The following is a 21,731-nucleotide window of genomic DNA, read 5'->3' on the forward strand; positions in this document are numbered from 1 at the left end:
CAATGAAAGGAGCCTGTATTAATAAAAGTCTTTCTTTTAAGCCAGCTGGGCCAATTATATTTGACTATATGTCAAAACATATATATACATATATATATATATATATATATATATATATATATATATATATATATATATATATATATATGCTATGTGTTTCTTCAATTTGTACATTATCTATTTTCACTGCCATATTTTTTTTTTATATTTTAAATAAAGTTTTAAAGTTTTGTATACTGCATTGAGGACAGTCTTTTATTATTTTTCACTCCTTTCCTGTGCTTCGCCACCATCAACAGGGGATGCTACGAACATCCGTAACATGTTTCTTGTAACAGAATAGATTAAACTTACAGTGAGAGGAAAACGCATCAAAACTTGGATTGATGTAACGTATTTACTGCATGCTTTTCTTTTTGGCACCAGTGCCTTTGAATTCGTCCATTTTACACCTTGTTATAGGTCAGCGGGCATGAAAACAGAAAGAGCATAGCAAAGTTAAGTGCCCAGCACCAACTAAGACCAGTAATGAACCACAATTCTAAAGCCTAGTACATATGATTAAAAAAATACCGCTTTCAAATCGATTGTACGATAATCTGATCGTTAGTACACAGCTTTAAAGAGCCGATCACAACAGTTCATCTGAAACTACCTGAAGAGACAAACACTAAAGTTTTTTTTTTGTATAATATCACATTGTGTGATTTTTGTTTAATTAGTACAGTTTTCATCCAAAAATACAATACATTACATCACTTCCAAAGCAGTAATCTGTCGCATGAGAATTTTCGTAACTTGAGTACCCTCTTCATTTTCGTTATCGAGCCTAGCATGCAAAAAAAAAAAAACAATGATAATTTGTCCGATATTCCAGGAAGATTACGATTCAACTAGTGCTTTTTAGGATTTTATGTAACCATTTTCCATATCCAGTCAGTACCTAAGTCAGTAGGCAAAATGTATTTCTTTTTCAGATTACAATAAAAGCTGAAAATCTCTGTTCAGCTCTATACCCTCTCAATCATATATAATTAGGGTAGGAATTGGCAATTTATGAGTCTATTTGCAGTGTCACCCCTTGTGGAAATTTGACATTGCAACATGACCTATCTGTATCATATTTCTGATGTTGTATAGAGGGGACCTACATGTTAATATAAAGTGATTTCAGATTTCTCACTTTAAATTGTCACAGAGGTGAGCATAAAAAAACCTGTCATGGAGTTGAGCATAAGCAATGAAGCAATAGCACAAACCTTGCAAATAAGTTGCAGTGGGTGTACCCAGTAATTTCTACATACCCGCTTAAAATGACTTCTTAGAAGTGCAGTGGTAAAATGCATATTGCCTGTCAGCAATTTGCACCAGTGTTTTGAGGTGGTGGTCCCAATATTGAAGAACATATTGGCTCTTATCAGCATAGCAATGATACCGATCTGCCTAGTAAGTGGAACTAGTAGGTTCTGATGAAGGGTATATCTTTATTTTTATTTTTTTAAGAATTTTTGTGGTCACAGCATACACCTTATTTTACAACATCAGCATTGTAATAGCAACAATAATTATTTTTGACACTCCACTACACCTTCACTAAAATCTTCTTTCCTGTTGAGAGTGCTGCCTGTCAGCTGCCTATCTCTTTGAATTATCTTCCTGGATTCCCTGCATGCGTTGCAGTTTCTTTGCTGCTTACTTTCCATTTCTAAGGACTACATATCCCATGGTACCTTGCTGAATGTAAACAGTGATTCCTGTACTGACTTCACCTCCTGAAACTCCTCCTCAGAACCTCTGTAGTTCAGAAGCCAGACTCTGTGAATTATGTGACACAGAAGTGCCTACACACAGGGTATAGTAAATATGTGTCACAGAATTCAAGGAATTAAATGTGTGAGGATCTTGATAAAATACGTTTACAATTATCATTATTGTGTAGGCTAGAAATAATTAAAATACAATGTCAAAATGAATATAGGATTTTACATATTGACCAAAGATAAACTTTTATTAAAGCTCTTAACATAGAAGCTTTGTAAAGTAAATGTTAAAATTGCAAAGAAAGCATTCCAAGAGTTAATACGGATTGAAACTGTTCCCTTTCATAAATGAAGTGTAATCAACATTTGATAAGGCCATACCTGTTTATATAGTGTAAAGAAATCCATTGTGTTTTGTGAAGTGCTTTGGTCCAGTATGTGCTTTTTGTTTTATATTCGGTTTGTAATATTTTTTGCATATGGAAGAAGATATAATTAAAGCTATTCCTACAATATTTCTTAATAATATGTTTTGTTTTACTATCCTCTACTGCTAGAGGGCACTGTGGTACTAAAAAAGCTTCTAACATTTATATGTTTATTGTGGGAAATAAAAGATTTTTTTTTTAAAGTGTACCAGACCACCATCAAATTTCCACCCACTCCTCTGTCCTTATAAGTATATTTTAAAATACAACAAAAGCTATTTGATGGTAAATCGTAGATATATTTTTGGAAAAATGTAAACTTCATACATAAAACAATGTTATAAAACTTTTAATTTTAAAATACAGAAACCCCAATACAACAGTAGGTAAATTAAGAAAAATAATCATAAATATTTTATACTTTGCTGTATCAACTACTGAAGGGCAAGAAACATGCTGATAGAAAGGGAAAGCAGAGTGCCAAAGAGGCTCTCATCAGTCACCTCTACTTCTTTCATTGTCACAGAACTGGGGAGAGAAGGAGACATGTAATGTACCGTAGATACATGCTCGGGATTTCCGACGGTAAAAAATCAGTCGGGAATCCCGACGGGGAAAAAGGAGAGCTAGTTCTCTTTTTTTTTTTTTTTGCCGGCGGGTTTGGCAGTTTTCCAAACTCTCCTCGCAGTTTTCCCTTCGGAAAACCCGGACGTGTGTACGGGGCATTACTGTTATTAAACTTCAGCAGAGGAAAAATCAGGTCTGCTGCCCTCTGGGACAGGGTTGTACTGTTTTGCCAAGGATGTATAATGCTCAGAAGTGGGTGAACAGAAATATAAATAATTTGGCAGGTAAAACCGCTCATATACAGTTTTTCTATGTATATACAGTGCACCCCTCAAATTTTTGTCAATATTTTATTATATCTTTTCATGTGACAACACTGAATAATTCACAATTTGCTACAATGTAAAGTAGTGAGTGTACAGCTTGTATATTAGTGTAAATTTGCTGTCCCCTCAAAATATCTCAACACACAGCCATTAATATGTAAACCACTGGCAACAATAGTGAGTACACCCCTAAATGAAAATGTCCAAATTGGGCCCAAAGTGTCAATATTTTGTGTGGCCACTATTATTTTCCAGCACTGCCTTAACCCTCTTGGGCATGGAGTTCACCAAGAGCTGCACAGGTTGCCACTGGAGTCCTCTTTCAGTCCTCCATGACGACATCACGCAGCTGGTGGATGTTAGAGATTTTGCGCTCCTCCACCTTCTGTTTGAGGATGCCCCACAGATGCTCAATAGGGTTGAGGTCTGGAGACATGCCTGGCCAGTCCATCACCTTTACCCTCAGCTTCTTTAGAAAGGCAGTGGTTATCTTGGAGGTGTGTTTGGGGTTGTTATCATGTTGGAATACTGCCCTACGGCCCAGTCTCTGAAGGGAGGGGATCATGCTTTGCTTCAGTATGTCACAGTATTTGTTGGTATTCATGGTTCCCTCAATAAACTGTAGCTCCTCAGTGCTGGCAGCACTCATGCAGCCCCAGACCATGACACTTCCACCACCGTGCTTGACTGTAGGCAAGACGCACTTGTCTTTTGACTCCTCACCTGGTTGCTTCCACACACGCGTGACACTATCTAAACCAAATGAGTTTACAGTTTTGCAGGCTTTCTTGTGCATCATCTTTAGAAGAGGCTTCCTTCTGGGACGACAGCCATGCAGAACAATTTGATGCATTGTGCGGCATATGGCTAGAGCATTGACAGGCTGACCCCCACCCCTTCAACCTCTGAATTATTGCTGGCAGCACTAATACGTATTTTTCCCAAAGACAACCTCTGGATATGACGCTGAGCACATGCACTCAACGTCTTTGGTCAACCATAGCAAGGCCTGTTCTGAGTGGAACATGTCCTGTTAAACCGCTGTATGGTCTTGGCCACTGTGCTGCAGCTCAGTTTCAGGGTCTTGGCAATCTTCTTATAGCCTAGGCTATGTAGAGCAACCATTCGTTTTTTTTGCGATCCTCAGAGAGTTCTTTGCCATAAGGTGCCATGTTGAACTTTCAGTGACCAGTTTGACAGAGTGAGAGGGATAACACCATATTTAACACACCTTCTCCCCATTCAGACCTGAGACCGGCGACATCAGTGATCAGGACAGTTCGAGAGAGTGAAATTCCCTAATGAGGACACAGATAACCATTAGAACCTGACAATAATTCTAACTCCTCACCACTCTACTCAAATTTAAACATTATTGTTTTGCCTTCAGCTATCCTTTAATATTGTTCATTATTCAGTGCAAGCATACAGTGGGAGTCCCATATCAAGCTATGATATTAGTTATTGCATGCTAATAAGTAGCCTCTTAAGAGATTTTATCACTTGATAACATTCATAAAAGAGGAAAAAGTTACTGAAACAAGTATTTGATCCCCTGCTGATTTTTCCAGTTTGCCCACTGACAAAGAAATGATCAGGCTATATTTTTAATTAGCATTTTAAAGAGTGAAAACATTATTTTATCCCCTAACAATCAGCTACATTTTGGGCTCCCAGGTGTCCCAGATTGTAGACCTACACAAGGCTGGGATGTTTTACAAGACCATCACCAAGCAGCTTGGTGAGAAGGTGACAACCGTTGGTGCGATTTATTCGCAAATGGAAGAAACACAAAATAACTTTCAATCTCACTCGGTCTGGGGCTCCATGCAAGATCTCACCTCCCGGAGTTTTAATGATCATGAGAACGGTGAGGAATCAGCCCAGAACTACACGGGAGAATCTTGTCATTGATTTCAAGGCAGTTGCAACCATAGTCACCAAGGAAGCAATTGGTAACACACTACGCCGCGAAGAACTGCAATTTTACAGAGCCCGCAAGGTCCCCCTGCTCAAGAAAGCACATGTACAAGCCCATCTAAAGTTTGCTTATGAACATCTGAATGATTCAGAGGAGAACTTTGTGCTCTGGTCAGATGAGACCAAAATCAAGCTCTTTGGCATCAACATAACTCGCCTTGTTTTGGAGGAGCAATGCTGCCTATGACCACAAGAATACTATCCCCACCGTCAAATAAAAACATTATGCTTTGGGGGGGTTTTTCTGCTAAGGGGACAGGACAACTTCACTGCATCAAAGGGACAATGAACGGTGCCATGTACCATCAAATCTTGGGTGAGAACCTCCCTCCCTCAGCCAGGGCATTGAAAATGGGTCCTAGATGGGTATTCCAGCATGATAATGACCCAAAACACACATCCAAGGCAACAAAGGCGTGGCTCAAGAAAAAGCACATTAAGGTCCCGGAGTGGCAAGGCCAGGCTCCAGACCTTAATCCCATAGAAAATATATGGAGGGAGCTGAAGGTTTGAATTACCAAATGTCAGCCTCGAAACCTTAATGACTTAGAGAGGATCTGCAAAGAGAAGTGGGACAAAATCCCTCCTGAGATGTGTGCAAACCTGGTGGCCAACTTCAAGAAATGTCTGACCTCTGTGATTGCCAACAAGGGTTTTGCCACCAAGTATTAAATCATGTTTTGCGAAGGGGTCAAATACTTATTTCACTCATTGAAATGCAAGTCAATTTATAACTTTTTTGAAATGCGTTTTTCTGGATTTTTTGGTTGTTTTGTCTCTCACTGGTAAAATAAACCTACCATTAAAATAATAGACTGATCATTTCTTTGTCAGTGGGCAAACGTACAAAATCAGCAGGGGATCAAATACTTTTTTTTTACCTCACTGTCTGTGTGTGTGTAAGTATATATATATATATATATATATATATATATATATATATATATATATATATATATAATATATATATATACACACACACGTTTGGGTCCATATATATTTGGACACAGGCACAATTTTTTTTTTTTTCATGTATTTACCAAAACATATTCAAGCTATAGTTATATAATGAATGTGGGCACACTCACATCTCTTAAAGCGGAGGTGCACCCAATTTTTTTTTTTTTTAAAGCCAGCAGCTAAAAAAAAAATGGTCACTTACCTGTCCGGCGCGCCCACGGTGTCGGCAGCCGAGACCCAGCAATCGCTCGTCTCTCAGCTGCCCCCGCCGCCATTCTCGGTGAGGGAATCAGGGAGTGAAGCGTTGCAGCTTCACTGCCCATTTCCTTACTGCGTATGTGCGAGTAGCACGGCGCGCCCTCACTGGTCCCCGCTCTCTCCTGGGACCAGTGTGTTTCCCAGGAGACAGCGGGGGGATGGGAAGTGGCATGGGAGTTTATGCCCGGAAGTGGGTGCAGATACCTGTCTAAGACCCCCTCCCCCCTGAAAGGTGCCAAATGTGACACCGGAGGCTGGGAGGGTTCCAAAAAGCAGAAGTTACATTTTTGGGTGGAACTCCGCTTTAAGAATAGCCATCCCCCTTTTTAAAGGGACCAAAAGTAATTGCACAATTGAATTAAAAGCTGTTTCATGGCCAGGTGTGGGTGACTCCTTCATTATTTCTTCATCAATTAAGAAGGTAAAAGGTCTGGAGTTAATTCTAAGTGCAGTGTTTGCATTTGGAATCTATTTCTGTGAACCTACATCATGAGTTCAAAGGAGCTGTGAACAGACGCACACTACTGTGAAAAAGTTGCTATCAGAAATAGATGTGCTAATATTTTAGCTTTTTTAGAAGATAAATCCAAATCAAATCAATATTTGCATGACTAATCTTTGCCTTCAGAACAACATCACTTCTTCTAGGTACACTTTCACACCGTTTTTAAAGGAACTTGGCAGGTAAATTGTTCCAAACATCTTGGAAAACTAACCACATATATTCTGTGGATGTAGTTTTCCTACAATTCCTCTGTCTCTTCATGTAATTCCAGACAGACTCAATGATGATGTGATCAGGGCTTTGTGGGGGCCTAGCCATCACTTCCAGGACTACTTTTTCTTCTTTACACCAATGATCGTTCTTAAAGCGGAGGTTCACCCTAAAATACAAGTTTCTACCATGCCATCCAGCATACTAGCGTCAGCTACAGTATGCCTTTATTTTATTTTTTTGCGCTGTACTCACAGTTTAATCCATTAGTTTCGTTTCGTTTCAGACTCCCTGAGGGGAGTAGGCGTTCCTATGAAGAGGGGAACATGATTGACGGCCGGCTATGGCGCGTCACGCTTCCCGAAAATAGCCGGAGTAGGACTCGGCTCTTCACGGCGCTATACGGCGCCTGCGCACAGACTAGGAGCTGACTGCGCAGGCGCCGTGAAGAGCCAAGTCCTATTTCGGCTATTTTCGGGAAGCGTGACGCGCCATAGCCGGCCGTAAATCATGTTCCCCTCTTCATAGGAACGCCTACTCCCCGCGGGAGTCTGAAACTTAACTAATGGATTAAACTGTGAGTACAGCTAAAAAAAATAAAAATAAAGGCATACTGTAGCTGACGCTAGTATGCTGGATGGCATGGTAGACAAATTATTTTTTTATTTTAGGGTGAACCCCCGCTTTAATGACATTAGCTGTATGTCTGGGGTCATTGTCTTGCTGGAGAATAATTTTGGGGCCAATCTCAGGCCTCCCTGATTGTCTGGCATGATGGATAAATATCTGTTTGTATTTCTCAGCATTGAGGACACCATTGATTCTGACCAAATCTCCAACTTTATTTGCAGAAATGCAGCCCCAAACATCCAAGGAACCTTTAACATGCTTCACTGTTGCCTGCAGTCATTCATTATTGTACTGTTCTTCAGCCCTTTCACAAACAAACTGCCTCTGCTTAGCTTTGTTTCCATGTCAGAGGTATGGCTTTTGGGCTTCAATTCTTCCATGAAGACCACTTTTGGCCTGACTTCTCTGTCCCACTAGTTTCCACCAGTTCTGTACTAATGGCACTAATGAACAAGTAAGCATGGTGTGTCTTTCATGTGCTGCATTATTTTTCCTTGTGTCCGTGTCTATGGTCCTCATTGTTGCCCTTTTCTTTGTAATTTATCAAATGAGCTTGAACAGCCATCTTGAAACCCCAGCTGCTTTGAAATGTTTACAAAGGGCAGACATTGCTGATGCAGTATAACTACCATGTGTCTTGTTGCAGTGCTTAGTTTTGACATAGTGTATGACCTGCGACAAGAAACTGTCTTCCACAACCTCACCTTAGTAGCAGAGTTTGGCTGTTCCTCATCTATTTTTAAGGCTGCTGCACAGCTGTTGCTGTTGCTGTTGCTGTTTCTGTTTTCGTTGTGAACTCACTACAAAGTACATTCTCATGGGCAATACCTTTATAAGGCTAAAAATAAAACCTATGAGGCTCACGGCCAAAGTAAAAAATAAATTAAGAAAATTGATTGGAGAAAGTGAAGAGAAGGGCAGCCAAACTGATAAGAGGCATGGAGGAACTCAGCTATGAGAAAATATTGTTGGAACTGAATTTATTTACGTCTGAGAAGAGGAGATTTAGGGGGGATATGATCAATGTGTATTAATACATAATTGGTCCATATAGTGAACTTGTTGTGTTATTCACATTAAAGTCATTACAAAGGACAAGACGGTTCTCTTTACGTCTGGAGGAAAAGAGATTTAATCTCCAAATACAAAAAGGTTTCTTCACAGTAAGAGCTGTGAAAATGTGGAGTAGACTCCCTCAATAGCTGGTTCTGGCCTTCTCAGTAGATTGCTTAAAAACAAAAAGGACTGTAATATTTCCTAAATTTACATAATATAACTGAATACTAACAGTTATAGGTAAAGTTGATCCCTAAGCTCCGTGGGTGAAGTGAAATGCGCCGGGGGCATGGCCTGGGTGGAGCCCGGTCTGAGGCTGTCATACACCTTCTTGCAGAGACTTGCAACTTCCGGGACTTTTCCCATTTCCATTAGATGTCTAGAGCTGGGACGAGCTCTGTCCTTGTCTGCACCCCAAGTGCTTACTACATAAGAAGACACTGTGAAGCCATAGGGCGGCACCTGTAAATTTAGTTTGGGTCGCACTAAAATGCCGCGTACACGGTCGGAATTTCCGACAACAAATGTTCGATATGAGCTTGTTGACGGAAAATCCGACCGTGTGTATGCCATCAGACATTTGATGTCGGAATTTTCCGACAACAAATGTTTGAGAGCTGGTTCTCAATTTTTCCAACAACAAAAGTTCTTGTCGGATATTCCGATCGTCTGTAGACAATTTTGACACACAAAAATCCTACGCATGCTCGGAATCAATTTGAGTGAACAAAATAGCAGCGCTAAGTTCAGTGACTGAACAAAAGTAAATAAATCTACCCCTGTCAAAGAGTGTATCATACATATACTAAATACTTTAACATGCTTCACTGTTGCCTGCAGTCATTCATTATTGTACTGTTCTTCAGCCCTTTCACAAACAAACTGCCTCTGCTTAGCTTTGTTTCCATGTCAGAGGTATGGCTTTTGGGCTTCAATTCTTCCATGAAGACCACTTTTGGCCTGACTTCTCTGTCCCACTAGTTTCCACCAGTTCTGTACTAATGGCACTAATGAACAAGTAAGCATGGTGTGTCTTTCATGTGCTGCATTATTTTTCCTTGTGTCCGTGTCTATGGTCCTCATTGTTGCCCTTTTCTTTGTAATTTATCAAATGAGCTTGAACAGCCATCTTGAAACCCCAGCTGCTTTGAAATGTTTACAAAGGGCAGACATTGCTGATGCAGTATAACTACCATGTGTCTTGTTGCAGTGCTTAGTTTTGACATAGTGTATGACCTGCGACAAGAAACTGTCTTCCACAACCTCACCTTAGTAGCAGAGTTTGGCTGTTCCTCATCTATTTTTAAGGCTGCTGCACAGCTGTTGCTGTTGCTGTTGCTGTTTCTGTTTTCGTTGTGAACTCACTACAAAGTACATTCTCATGGGCAATACCTTTATAAGGCTAAAAATAAAACCTATGAGGCTCACGGCCAAAGTAAAAAATAAATTAAGAAAATTGATTGGAGAAAGTGAAGAGAAGGGCAGCCAAACTGATAAGAGGCATGGAGGAACTCAGCTATGAGAAAATATTGTTGGAACTGAATTTATTTACGTCTGAGAAGAGGAGATTTAGGGGGGATATGATCAATGTGTATTAATACATAATTGGTCCATATAGTGAACTTGTTGTGTTATTCACATTAAAGTCATTACAAAGGACAAGACGGTTCTCTTTACGTCTGGAGGAAAAGAGATTTAATCTCCAAATACAAAAAGGTTTCTTCACAGTAAGAGCTGTGAAAATGTGGAGTAGACTCCCTCAATAGCTGGTTCTGGCCTTCTCAGTAGATTGCTTAAAAACAAAAAGGACTGTAATATTTCCTAAATTTACATAATATAACTGAATACTAACAGTTATAGGTAAAGTTGATCCCTAAGCTCCGTGGGTGAAGTGAAATGCGCCGGGGGCATGGCCTGGGTGGAGCCCGGTCTGAGGCTGTCATACACCTTCTTGCAGAGACTTGCAACTTCCGGGACTTTTCCCATTTCCATTAGATGTCTAGAGCTGGGACGAGCTCTGTCCTTGTCTGCACCCCAAGTGCTTACTACATAAGAAGACACTGTGAAGCCATAGGGCGGCACCTGTAAATTTAGTTTGGGTCGCACTAAAATGCCGCGTACACGGTCGGAATTTCCGACAACAAATGTTCGATATGAGCTTGTTGACGGAAAATCCGACCGTGTGTATGCCATCAGACATTTGATGTCGGAATTTTCCGACAACAAATGTTTGAGAGCTGGTTCTCAATTTTTCCAACAACAAAAGTTCTTGTCGGATATTCCGATCGTCTGTAGACAATTTTGACACACAAAAATCCTACGCATGCTCGGAATCAATTTGAGTGAACAAAATAGCAGCGCTAAGTTCAGTGACTGAACAAAAGTAAATAAATCTACCCCTGTCAAAGAGTGTATCATACATATACTAAATACTAAAAAAAATGTGCGTATAAATATATACGTGTAGCGCTACCCCCGGAGGAGCCGCTGGTTAGATTTGGGACGGCATAATTAAGTTACCTCTGTGATGTGTCTAGGGGTGATGATGGTGGTGAGAGCAGTGACAGAATGTCCAAACAGTTGGGTGACGTTTTCAATGCTTTTATTTCTGGTCCAACACGACCAACAGTCAACTTGAGGTGGACAGTATAGGTTGGTGAAAGGAGAATAAACTTTGCAGATTCAGGCTATGGATAGAGAAAGCAGTCCTGCTTCCAATAATTACACTTGTCACGTCGCCACTCCAGCCGGAGTGGGTAAAGTGCCCCTGGACAGACCCCTCTCACAGGCCTGGCAGCCAGAGCGCCACTTAGAACTTCTGGGAAGGAACAAGTCTCTGCCACCGACTTGGCTCTAATAGAATTTGGATTGGTAGTGAGACCTCTGCCACAGGCCTAGTACACAAGAACATGAGATAGTAGAGCGAATCCTCCCAGACTATAACTCGCCTGAATCTTTCTCAGGTGGACTTTTTAGCTTGGGGTTACCGACTGACAGTTTGCAGCATACAACCTGTCAGTGTCCGGTCACCCAGATCCCCGCTGGTTCGTTCAAGCCCTATTGGATTACCTGCCTCCGGGTTTTCCTCAGACCGATCCCCCACCGAACAGCACAACTCGCTTGGGATCTTCTCAATAGAGATGGGGGACCCAGTAAGTCACTGGGGCCCCTTAGCAGCATCAGTTGCTCCAGACCATGAGGGCCCAGAGTCAGGAACTCCGCGTAGCACGTGCGCCCCGGCCTGGTAGGCCATATCGCCGGGGCCCATGATGTGCGCACACCCTAAAGGTGGGTGCCGCACCTGGAACCAGGAACCCATGAAGAACCCTGAGCAATGGCCTCCGCCACAGAAATACCCCTCCCCAGCATGCTCCGCGAGGGAAAACTCCTCTAATTGGCTGCTGGGGAGAAGCGGCTCTGCCTGGACCCCTCTGGCGCCACCTGCCACCCAGAGATGAAACTGCATCTCTGGAGCACAGACAGTTCAGGGCTGGCGACAGTCAAAATTTAGCGAATCAATATAGATGAGAGCAAGTAACTCTCTCATCCCCATTTAATATAGCACCTGTATTGAAAAGTACACAGGCGCTACACACTCCCCCCATTCGAAATTACACTGTCCCCAGTGTCCTAAGGCATTCAAGCCTGAATGCCGGCCTGATATCTGCTAAAGAAAGTAGGAAAAGAGAGAATAGACATTTACATAACTTTAAGGTACAAATATTAGCTTCCTGGACTATTACAGCAAGAACTATGGCATTACACAATACTACAATAACATACACATCCCTATCTATCTATTCTGCCCCAGTCTCCGACAGCGTTGAAAGTAGGTGGGTCCACAACCTGTAAAAGAAATAAAAGAACACACATACAAAATATATACAGTATATTCCCTAATATATTAATAAGTTTCACTATTTACAATCTTCAAGGTCAGAGTTAAAACTGCACCCTCTCGTCAGAGAGTGACATTTGCCTTCCTCCCAGGGAGTTAAACCATAAGTGCTGAAAGAGAAAGTTTTTTTTTTTCTCTGATTGCAAGAACTATCTATATAAAAAAAACAAAATATACATTGATGTCCTGCAAGAGTAAAAGCGTTGCAGAACACTGCCCCTAGCGGTCAGTGTGCTGGTACTACACGGCTGTTCAAAATTTCAATCCAAAAGAAAAAAGTACATCAGGAGAGGAGAAATGTAGAGCAAAGCATTTTCCTCACTGAGTCTTCTTCTGGTGCTGTAAAGAAACAGACAAGACCCTATTCTAGATAACTGAGATAAACCTAAACCAAAGTTCTGCACATTTACCAGTATGTGGATCCGGGAAGGGAATAAACAAACAAAAAAAAATATTTGATTAGGGGTAAAGGTCCTCGTTCATTTCTTCTTCAAAAGCAGTAGGTCAGGTAACATGAGACCTACTTGTAAAAACGTGGGTCCGGCAGTATGACAATGTCACCTCCTGCAGTCGTGGAAGTCACTAAAAAAATACCTGATCTTCCCTTCCAGGGCATTTCAGCACGACTCGGTCACGGTAAATATGCTGGCCCCAGCTCCATTCCCTGAGACAGCGCTCAAATCGGGGATTTAAATGGGACAGGTTCAAGTCCGTGTTTTTGACAACCCGAGGTACATTCAAATGGGCCTATATAGCATCATGAGCCCAGCCTTCTCATTCTTGGTCAACCTCGAGAAGGATGGCGGGCGGAACATATGGGTATTTGTACCCGTAATTGGCAGCAACTTTACGTATCACCACAAGCTGCAAACGGGCCAAGTTGGGCAGCTGGCGTGGGTCTCCGCGTCCCGGCAGCACAATAGCGTCCGCTGCCTGTCTGAGTGCAGGCACCGCAGGGTGCAGTGAGGGGAAAAACAGGATCAGACTCACCCACTCTCCAGGTCAGCTGCGGGACGTCCCGAGTCGATGCGTCGGACCCACGCGGTGCGCTCCGACCTGAGCGTTTCTTCCGCCTTGTGGTGTAGGGGGCTCGAAATCCTCCATAGCCCTGGGATTCCGGAAACATGGGTTCAAACAAATGGTCAATTGTGTCGTCATCTGATTCTGAGGTAGATTCAGGTAGCTGCGCTTTATGTTACGGCGGCGCAGCGTATTGTATTTACGCTACGCCGACGCAACTTACAGGAGCAAGTGCAGTATTCACAAAGCACTTGCTCCATAAGTTGCGGCGGCGTAGCGTAAATGGGGCCGCGTAAGCCCGTGTAATTCAAATGTGGGAGGGGGGGCGTGTTTTATGCTAATGTGTTATGACCTGACGTGATTGACATGTTTTACGAACGGCGCATGCGCCGTCCGTGTACATATCCCAGTGTGCATTGCTCTCAAGTATGCCGCAACGAAGTATTGGTTTCGACGTGACCGTAAATTACGTCCAGCCCTATTCGCAAACGACGCAAACAATTCAAATTTCGAAGCGGGAACGACGTCCATACTTTAACATTGGCTGCGCCACCTAATAGCAGGAGCAACGTTATGACGCAAACGACGTAAAAAAACTACCGCCGGGCGCACGTACGTTTATGAATCGGCGTCTACGCTGAAAACTACGGGAGCGCCACCTAGCGGCCAGCGTGAGCATGCACCCTAAGATACGACGGCGTAATAGACTTATGCCAGTCGTATCTTAGGCTAATGTCGGCGTATCTTGCTTTCTGAATACAGAAAGAAGATACGCCGGCGCAGATTTGAATTTACGCGGCGTATCTATGGATACGCCGTCGTAAATTCTCTCTGAATCCGGGCCAATAAGTCTAATTCGGAGGAGTTTAACTCCTCCGCAGGCAGGTAGCCACAGGCCTCGGATGGGTCTTTTGGCCAATCCGATAAGGAGCGAGGGGCAGGTAGGTATCGCACAATTGTCAGTTAAAGCGACGCATTGCCGAATCGCAAAAAGTGGACCGGTCTTTAACCAGACAAATGGTCCGGGGCTTAAGTGGTTAAGCAGTGCTGACTGGATTCTCCCCTCTATTCTTGAAAACACTTAGGCCGGGTACTCACGACCAAACATGTATGGTGAAAGCGGTCCGTCGGACCGTTTTCACCATACATGTCTGCCAGAGGGCTTCTGTACGATGGTTGTACACACCATCGTACAGAAGTCCGCGCGTAAACAATACGCGGGGCGTGTCCGCGGTGTCGCCGCGTCGATGACGCGGTGTCGCCGCGACAATGACGCGGCGACGTGGGCGGCCCGCCTTTAAAATGCTTCCACGCATGCGTCGAAGTCATTCGACGCATGCGAGGGACGGCGGGCGTCTGGACATGTACGGTAGGTCTGTACTGACGACCGTACATGTCCGAGCGGGCAGAATTCCAGCGGGCTGTTTTAAAACAAGTCCAGGAATATTTGTCTGCTGGGAAAAGGCCCGGCGGGCAAATGTTTGCTGGAATTCGGCCCGCTCGCGCCCACACACGACCAAACATGTCTGCTGAAACTGGCCTGCGGGCCAGTTTCAGCAGACATGTTTGCTCGTGAGTATGGGGCCTTAGACAGAATCATGTGGCAAATTTTGCCATATAAGCTTGACCGTATTTTCTTACGTTGACTTTACTTGCTGATTTTCTGCTTAAAAAGCACACGCACAAAGAACTAATGATTTCATTAACCACTTAAGGACCGCCTAACGCCGATATACGTCGGCAGAATGGCACGGCTGGGCACAATCACGTACAGGTATGTGGCCCTTTAAGTGCCCAGCCGTGGGTCACGCACGCCTGCAACTCGGACCGAAGCTGCGGGACCCGCGGACCCGATCGCCACCGGTGTCCTGCGATCGGGTCACAGGAGCTGAAGAACGGGGAGAGGTGAGTGTAAACAACCCTTCCCCGTTCTTCTCTGTGGCTTGTCACTGATCGTCTGTTCCCTGTCATAGGGAACGACGATCAGTGACGTCACACGTTCAGCCACGCCCCCCTAAAGTAAGAAACACACAATAGGACACACTTAACCCCTTTAGCGCCCCCTAGTGGTTAACCCCTTCACTGCCATTGTCATTTTCACAGTAAATAGTGCATTTTTATAGCACTTTTCGCTGTGAAAACGACAATGGTCCCAAAAATGTGTCAAAATTGTTCGTTGTGTCCGCCATAATGTCGCAGTCTCTAAAAAAATCGCTGATCGCCGCAATTACTAGTAAAAAAAAAATATTAATAAAAATGTCATAAAACTATCCTTTATTTTGTAAACGCTATGACTTTTGCGCAAGCCAATCAATAAACGCTTATTGCTATTTTTTTTACCAAAAATATGTAGAAGAATACGTAAACTGAGGGAAAAAAATGTGTTTTATATAGTTTTGGGGGATATTTATTATAGCAAAAAGTAAAAAATATTGCATTTTTTTCTTAAATTGTCGCTCTATTTTTGTTTATAGCACAAAAAATAAAAACCGCAGAGGTGATCGAATACCACCAAAAGAAAGCTCTATTTGTGGGAGAAAAAGGACACCAATTTTGTTTGGGAGCCACGTCGCACAAATTGAAAAAAGGGGCCAGGTCCTTTACCTGCATAATGGTCCGGGTCTTAAGTGGTTAACAATCCAACATTTCTTCTTGCCTAATGACTTTCCTCCCTTTTGAATCTACTGAATCCCTTACAATAATGGTGGGAAAGTGAGGCTTTTGCTTTTTCATTTAGCACCATCCGAAAGAAAAATCTTCCTGCACCTGTTAACTGACAAGTGCTCCTCAAGGCTCTTGTCCATAGACACAAGATGCTTGAAGCACGAAAATCACATTGATCATTTCTCCATGTTTTTTCTGCACAGTATACTCTAGTAAGCAGGCCCCCTTTCCTTTAAAATCCTTTTCCTGGCCTACAAAACTACTGCAAGACACGTTAATAAAAACGTATTCCACTTTTATGATAGAATCTCTGATATCTGTTTTGTTCATGTGTAATACTGTATATGTAAATGAGATATATATATATATATATATATATATATATATATATATATATATATATATATATATATATATATATATATATATATATATATATAGTTTTGTTCTTACCCATGAAAGCATTGCAAAAAAACATGTAAAAAAACTTCACTTTTAGCAGTTTCTTACTTGCCATCTTTATAACCCTACTCCACTCCACACCAACCCCAGTCCTGTGAGTCCTCAGGATTTTTCTTTTTTTGATAGGGTCCTCAGAGGATGGACCTCTGTGCCTTCAACCACTTAATGTTTTTTTCTTTATTATTTTCTCTGTCAATTTCTCAGTCAACTTCTCTGCATTCTAATGCCACAAGTAGAAACAGTACATCCAGATGGGCACAACCTTGGTAAGCCTTGGAAGCTATACCCATACCCCACTCTGTAGTGGTGCATTGGGCACTAGATTCTGCATGGGTAATCACCTTGACACTTAATGCAGCTTGTGTTGTAAGCAGATGTGTTGCAGGGTGCTATACAGGTCCAAGTCTGTGATCAAACCCTATAGAGCCCACTCACTGAAGGTACTGTCAGAGGTTTGAGGATATATTCCTCAAATGACATCATCCTATCCCATCTTCAGTCTCATTGTTCACTTGTTTCTTCTCTTAGTGAGTTCCTTCTGTGCTTGCTTTTTGCTTTTTATTTTTTCCTCCTGCCATTTCTGAATAACCATTTATCTGTGATCTCGTATTGTGTTACTATTACAAAATATTTTGACTCAAACATCTGCATATACTTTCTATTACTTCCATTTTTTTTCTTTAGAAGAATAAGGTCCCAACATCTTATGCAGTATTTTTTTACACACTTTTATTTTGGCTCAACATTTTTTTTATATTTTTCTCCCTTTATCTTCCCTTTCTCTTGTTGGAAAAATGGTTGTAGTCAACACCCACCCACCCACTTGAATGATTGGTGGTAACAATTCAATATGCTAATGTTCTGTGGTACTAATCTGACATGCTAATTGTGCAAGGTTGGAACTTGAATATGTGGATGTGAGTATATAAATATATATTTTGCCATATCTGTTTCAAACTAGCTACAACTAAGGCTATTGCCGTAACGCTTCAGCGCTATTGTTTTACTGTCACTCTGGTGTACCAATAAATGATACTTCAAGGATTACAGTCTTGCCAGCTCTTCTTACTATTTACCGTCAAAAGGTTTGCCTACTGTAATGGTCGAAGCCTGGACTTTATAAAAAAATCCAGTGTGACAGGCATGTAAAACTGGGTCACCCTGTATGCTTCTGATCATTATGGTAAAGTCTGGGGTGATATTTGAATTATATCCTAGAGCCCTTATAAGGTATTCAGATGCATCATCTTGCCCTTTCACCACAAGGATTCTCTACAGATAAGTTGCTGCATTCTCCTTCTTGACACTTATCCTATATTCTGCTCTGCACCCCACTCCATGAGTATTCCACAGATCAATATCTCATAAGACTTCATCGTGCTTCCAATGTTTCTGTGTCCTTCACACATCACAGGCTAAGCTTTCCTAGAAGTTCTTGCTCGATCTCCCCCTCCCTTATCAAGGTTTTAGTTTTGAAACTGTTAAGCATAAGCATAGATGATGACATATGAAATGTGACATTATTATATTAGCTATTTTTTTATAAAAGCTCACACCACCCCCTTTTTTATCTTCTGTATAAATAGAATGTAATAATACATTTTGTCAGAACGAATACTTTAAACACACTGATTGTGTCCTGTGAATATGTTGCTGTATATGCAGAGTTAACTTTGTCTCAATCAGAAATATCCATAGCAGTAGCCCAGCTGTGTAAGGCTGCCACCTGGTCCTCTGTTCATACATTCTAAAGGTTCTACCACATGGATGTCCAATCTTCGGTGACTGCAGCTTTCAGCCAAAAGGTTCTAGCAATGGCACTTTGAAGTCCAGTCCTTTTCCTTCTTGCTGTCAGACCTGTTGGCTCAATTCTGTTTTCCTAGTTGTTGCACACCCTTCTTTTACATTGCTTGGTGATGCCTGAGGGTATATGAATACTCTGCCTGTGTCCTGCTTTGTGTGATTAGCATAAGAGAAATTTTAACTTGCCTGTAAATGCCTTCATATCTTGAAGTTCAGAACAGCACACAGGCCAACCTCCATTTAATCCTTTGGTTACTCGGCATTGCTTACTATAATGGGTTACAGAAAAAAACAGAAACTTACAGTAGTAGTATTTTTTTCAAAAAAGATGGACTTTGTAGGCACATACAGGTAAAAAATGTTAATTTTAATATTGCATAAATAAATACATAGATGCATCTACAAATAATGCAACATAATGTACAAAAAAGAAAGGAAACAGATGGGTCTCTCCAAGAATAATACTCAATATCCTCAAAACTGGCTGTAATGCAGTACAGATCTCACGCTGGGTGGAGTAATAGATCCTGGATGAAACCGATTGAGTCCTTAGAACATAAAAAGACAGCTCAACATGTTTCGCGATTTTAAATATATTGCTTCTTCAGGAGCTTCTGAATTTTTAAGAAAGATAATAAACTTTAATTAGAATACATAGTATAATGCACTGAAATGCTACCAAGTAGCTTGCATTTAGAATATAGGTTTACAGAAAACTGATGTATCTAAATATGCAAACTCACCAAAAAGGTGCTTATGTGGGAGAAAGCGATGGTTGCCCCAGGCCAAAGGCCAGCTGACAGCAAACATCCCACCCCCTGTAGATATTAATGGTGGGGGAGGGGATAATGGAAGCCGACAAGTCCCAGACCAACAGCCACTATATGTCGTGTATTGATGGAGAGCAAGTGGGGGTACACCCGATAACTCTAGGTAAAGATAAATATTAGAAAAGCTTATTATAGTAATAGACCCTGGTGAATCATAATTATCACCATAGTAATATATTGACAATATACCTTTTCAGTAAACAAAAGGCTGCATAAGAGGCCCCTCACTGGAGTCCCAGAAATTTCCCCTAACGTGGTGTAGGATCTGTAGATAAAAAAACACAAAATGTAGTCTCCTTACTATAGTAGTGGCCTTATTCTGTTTTAATGGGGCCATAATAACCAAATTAGTATCAACACAAAAATGGTAAGGATTAAACTAGAGACTATTCAAAAATTTCCTCATATAAATAACATAATGGAATATGTCTTGTTGGTGCCTGTTGATCCCAAATTCGGCCACCGAATGTGGAAGAACGCCAAAAGGGGCTTCTATATTGTAGCCAATCTAGTAAGGAAAGGAAGGGTAAAAGCTATTACATTGAGCCCTGTCGATTGATATGAACATTGCATCGGCATAGAAAATCATATAAGGAGCCTACCTTACTGCCACAAAACAGGGGAATTGAGAGGCTATCGATTGCAGGACCAAACCACCGGCTTGTGCACTCCCCAGAATGCCTGGAGAGTGAACTGGCGGCTGGTCCTTATGTATGTACCCCGCATGTGATGACGCCAGAACGTCTGACGTCAGTCCAGCCGGCCGATAATGCATGGTGCATGCGCGATCGCGGCGCATGCGCATAGAGGAGCCGCGAACAGCTCCAATTGCAATCTAAGTGATTGCAACTATGCAGAATGCATTGTCCGAGGTGGGCTTACTACAAAACTGCAGACTCGTGGAGGGGGTTAGGGTATAGGGGAGGTGCCCAGGAAGCATGTAATTTTACAGCTTAGCCAGTGTCCAGTCACCTGAGGGTACGTCTCTATAATTCAGTGCCTATAAATGCTTTTCCTGCATCCTGTACTTTACTCCAAGATATGGAATTTGCAGTTAAGAAAAAAATCCTCATGTTCACTTTGGATAGAAGTGGGAAGGGTTAAAACCTCTGTCAGTTTTTTTTTGCCATCTGTTTAATTAAGTTTTCCCTGAGGGCTCAACAGAAAGTGAAAGGATATCTTTCCAATGTGAGGAAATCCCCTTTTAGACAGTTGCTGTACACAATGGAAAATGTACCTTTTTTTCTGTTCTAATGGCAACCACCATTGGCTGGTTATGCCAACATGCCTAACAGGCACTTAACAATGGATCATGTCGGATGGAGAAAGGATCTTGCATCAGTGCGACCATTATGTAAACTCCTGTTTCATTGATCTTGTATTTTTTTGCCTCCAGTAAATATAACGCACATTTGTTAGAATATCTTCCTTGTCATGTAAGAGGTGTTCTCCTGTGCTTTTATCTATCACCTCCACTGTTTTGTGCCTCAGTGACCAGTCTCAAGACCCAATCATTGTCACATGGCTGGGATGGGGGGCATGCCTTACTGTGATGTGGCATAGACTTGTTTTAAATTTTGCCCAGGATGCTGGTTTGGGAAGAAGCACAGATCAAAGTATTGGGTAGAAGTAATGATTTTGTTTCGACATAGGAGAATGTCTACTGCACAACAGGGGAGTTCATGACAGGTCTGCATTAAAGAAGGAAGTTTGTCACATACATCACATGTATTATAACTATAACTTTTAGTGTGGCGTACTTGTTATAACGATTGTTTTCCAGATATCATTGTTCTGACTGATTGTGTCTTTGTTCTTTTCCAGCTATATGCAATTCCGTGGTTTCTGACAATGTTCACACGTAAGTCACAGCTTTGACGTTTTGTTCTTATGTTCTGTGGTATTGCTTTATGTCACTTTTATATTTCTGTCTACAGGCATTCTTAACAATTGCATTGCTTCATCGCTAGGTATTTCATATTTACTGATCACAGATATTAACTGTCAGCAGACATCTAGAGGCTGTCAGTTGAAGCACATGCCAGATGGATACAAAAGGGTTAAAGGCTTCAGACAGATATAAGTGGAGGTGTAATTGAAACTGAGAGGTAGATTGTACTGGAAAAGGAATAAGCGCAGTCTCGGTGGAATGAGAGGACTTTGGAGTAATAGGAGTTCAATCAAGGTGGAAGATTAAATCCTACAAGGCCGAATTCACGCCTGCTGATCTGGCTGTTTCTCGTAAAAGGTTTCCTGTCTTATAACTCTACCAGTTTCTCATGCAGAGAGCAGGTCGCGTGAAGAACTCTTGTCAGGTTTGATTAAACAATTAATGTCTAGATCCGGGAATTGCTTGCATCATCCTAGAATGAGC

The 21,731-nt window shown here is 41.8% G+C and overlaps 1 protein-coding gene across 1 annotated transcript in view; it reads left to right on the plus strand.

The window, feature by feature from the left end:
- TBCK (TBC1 domain containing kinase) overlaps positions 1-21,731 on the plus strand; it is a 361,383-nt gene that overhangs the window by 199,332 nt on the left and 140,320 nt on the right. The window contains exon 21 of the mRNA XM_040329676.1: positions 21,182-21,218. Within this exon, the coding sequence (XP_040185610.1) occupies positions 21,182-21,218 (37 nt within the window). The remainder of the gene's footprint in view (positions 1-21,181; positions 21,219-21,731) is intronic.

The sequence above is a fragment of the Rana temporaria genome, chromosome 1 (assembly GCF_905171775.1).
Source record: "Rana temporaria chromosome 1, aRanTem1.1, whole genome shotgun sequence".
NCBI classification, from domain to species: Eukaryota; Metazoa; Chordata; class Amphibia; order Anura; family Ranidae; genus Rana; species Rana temporaria.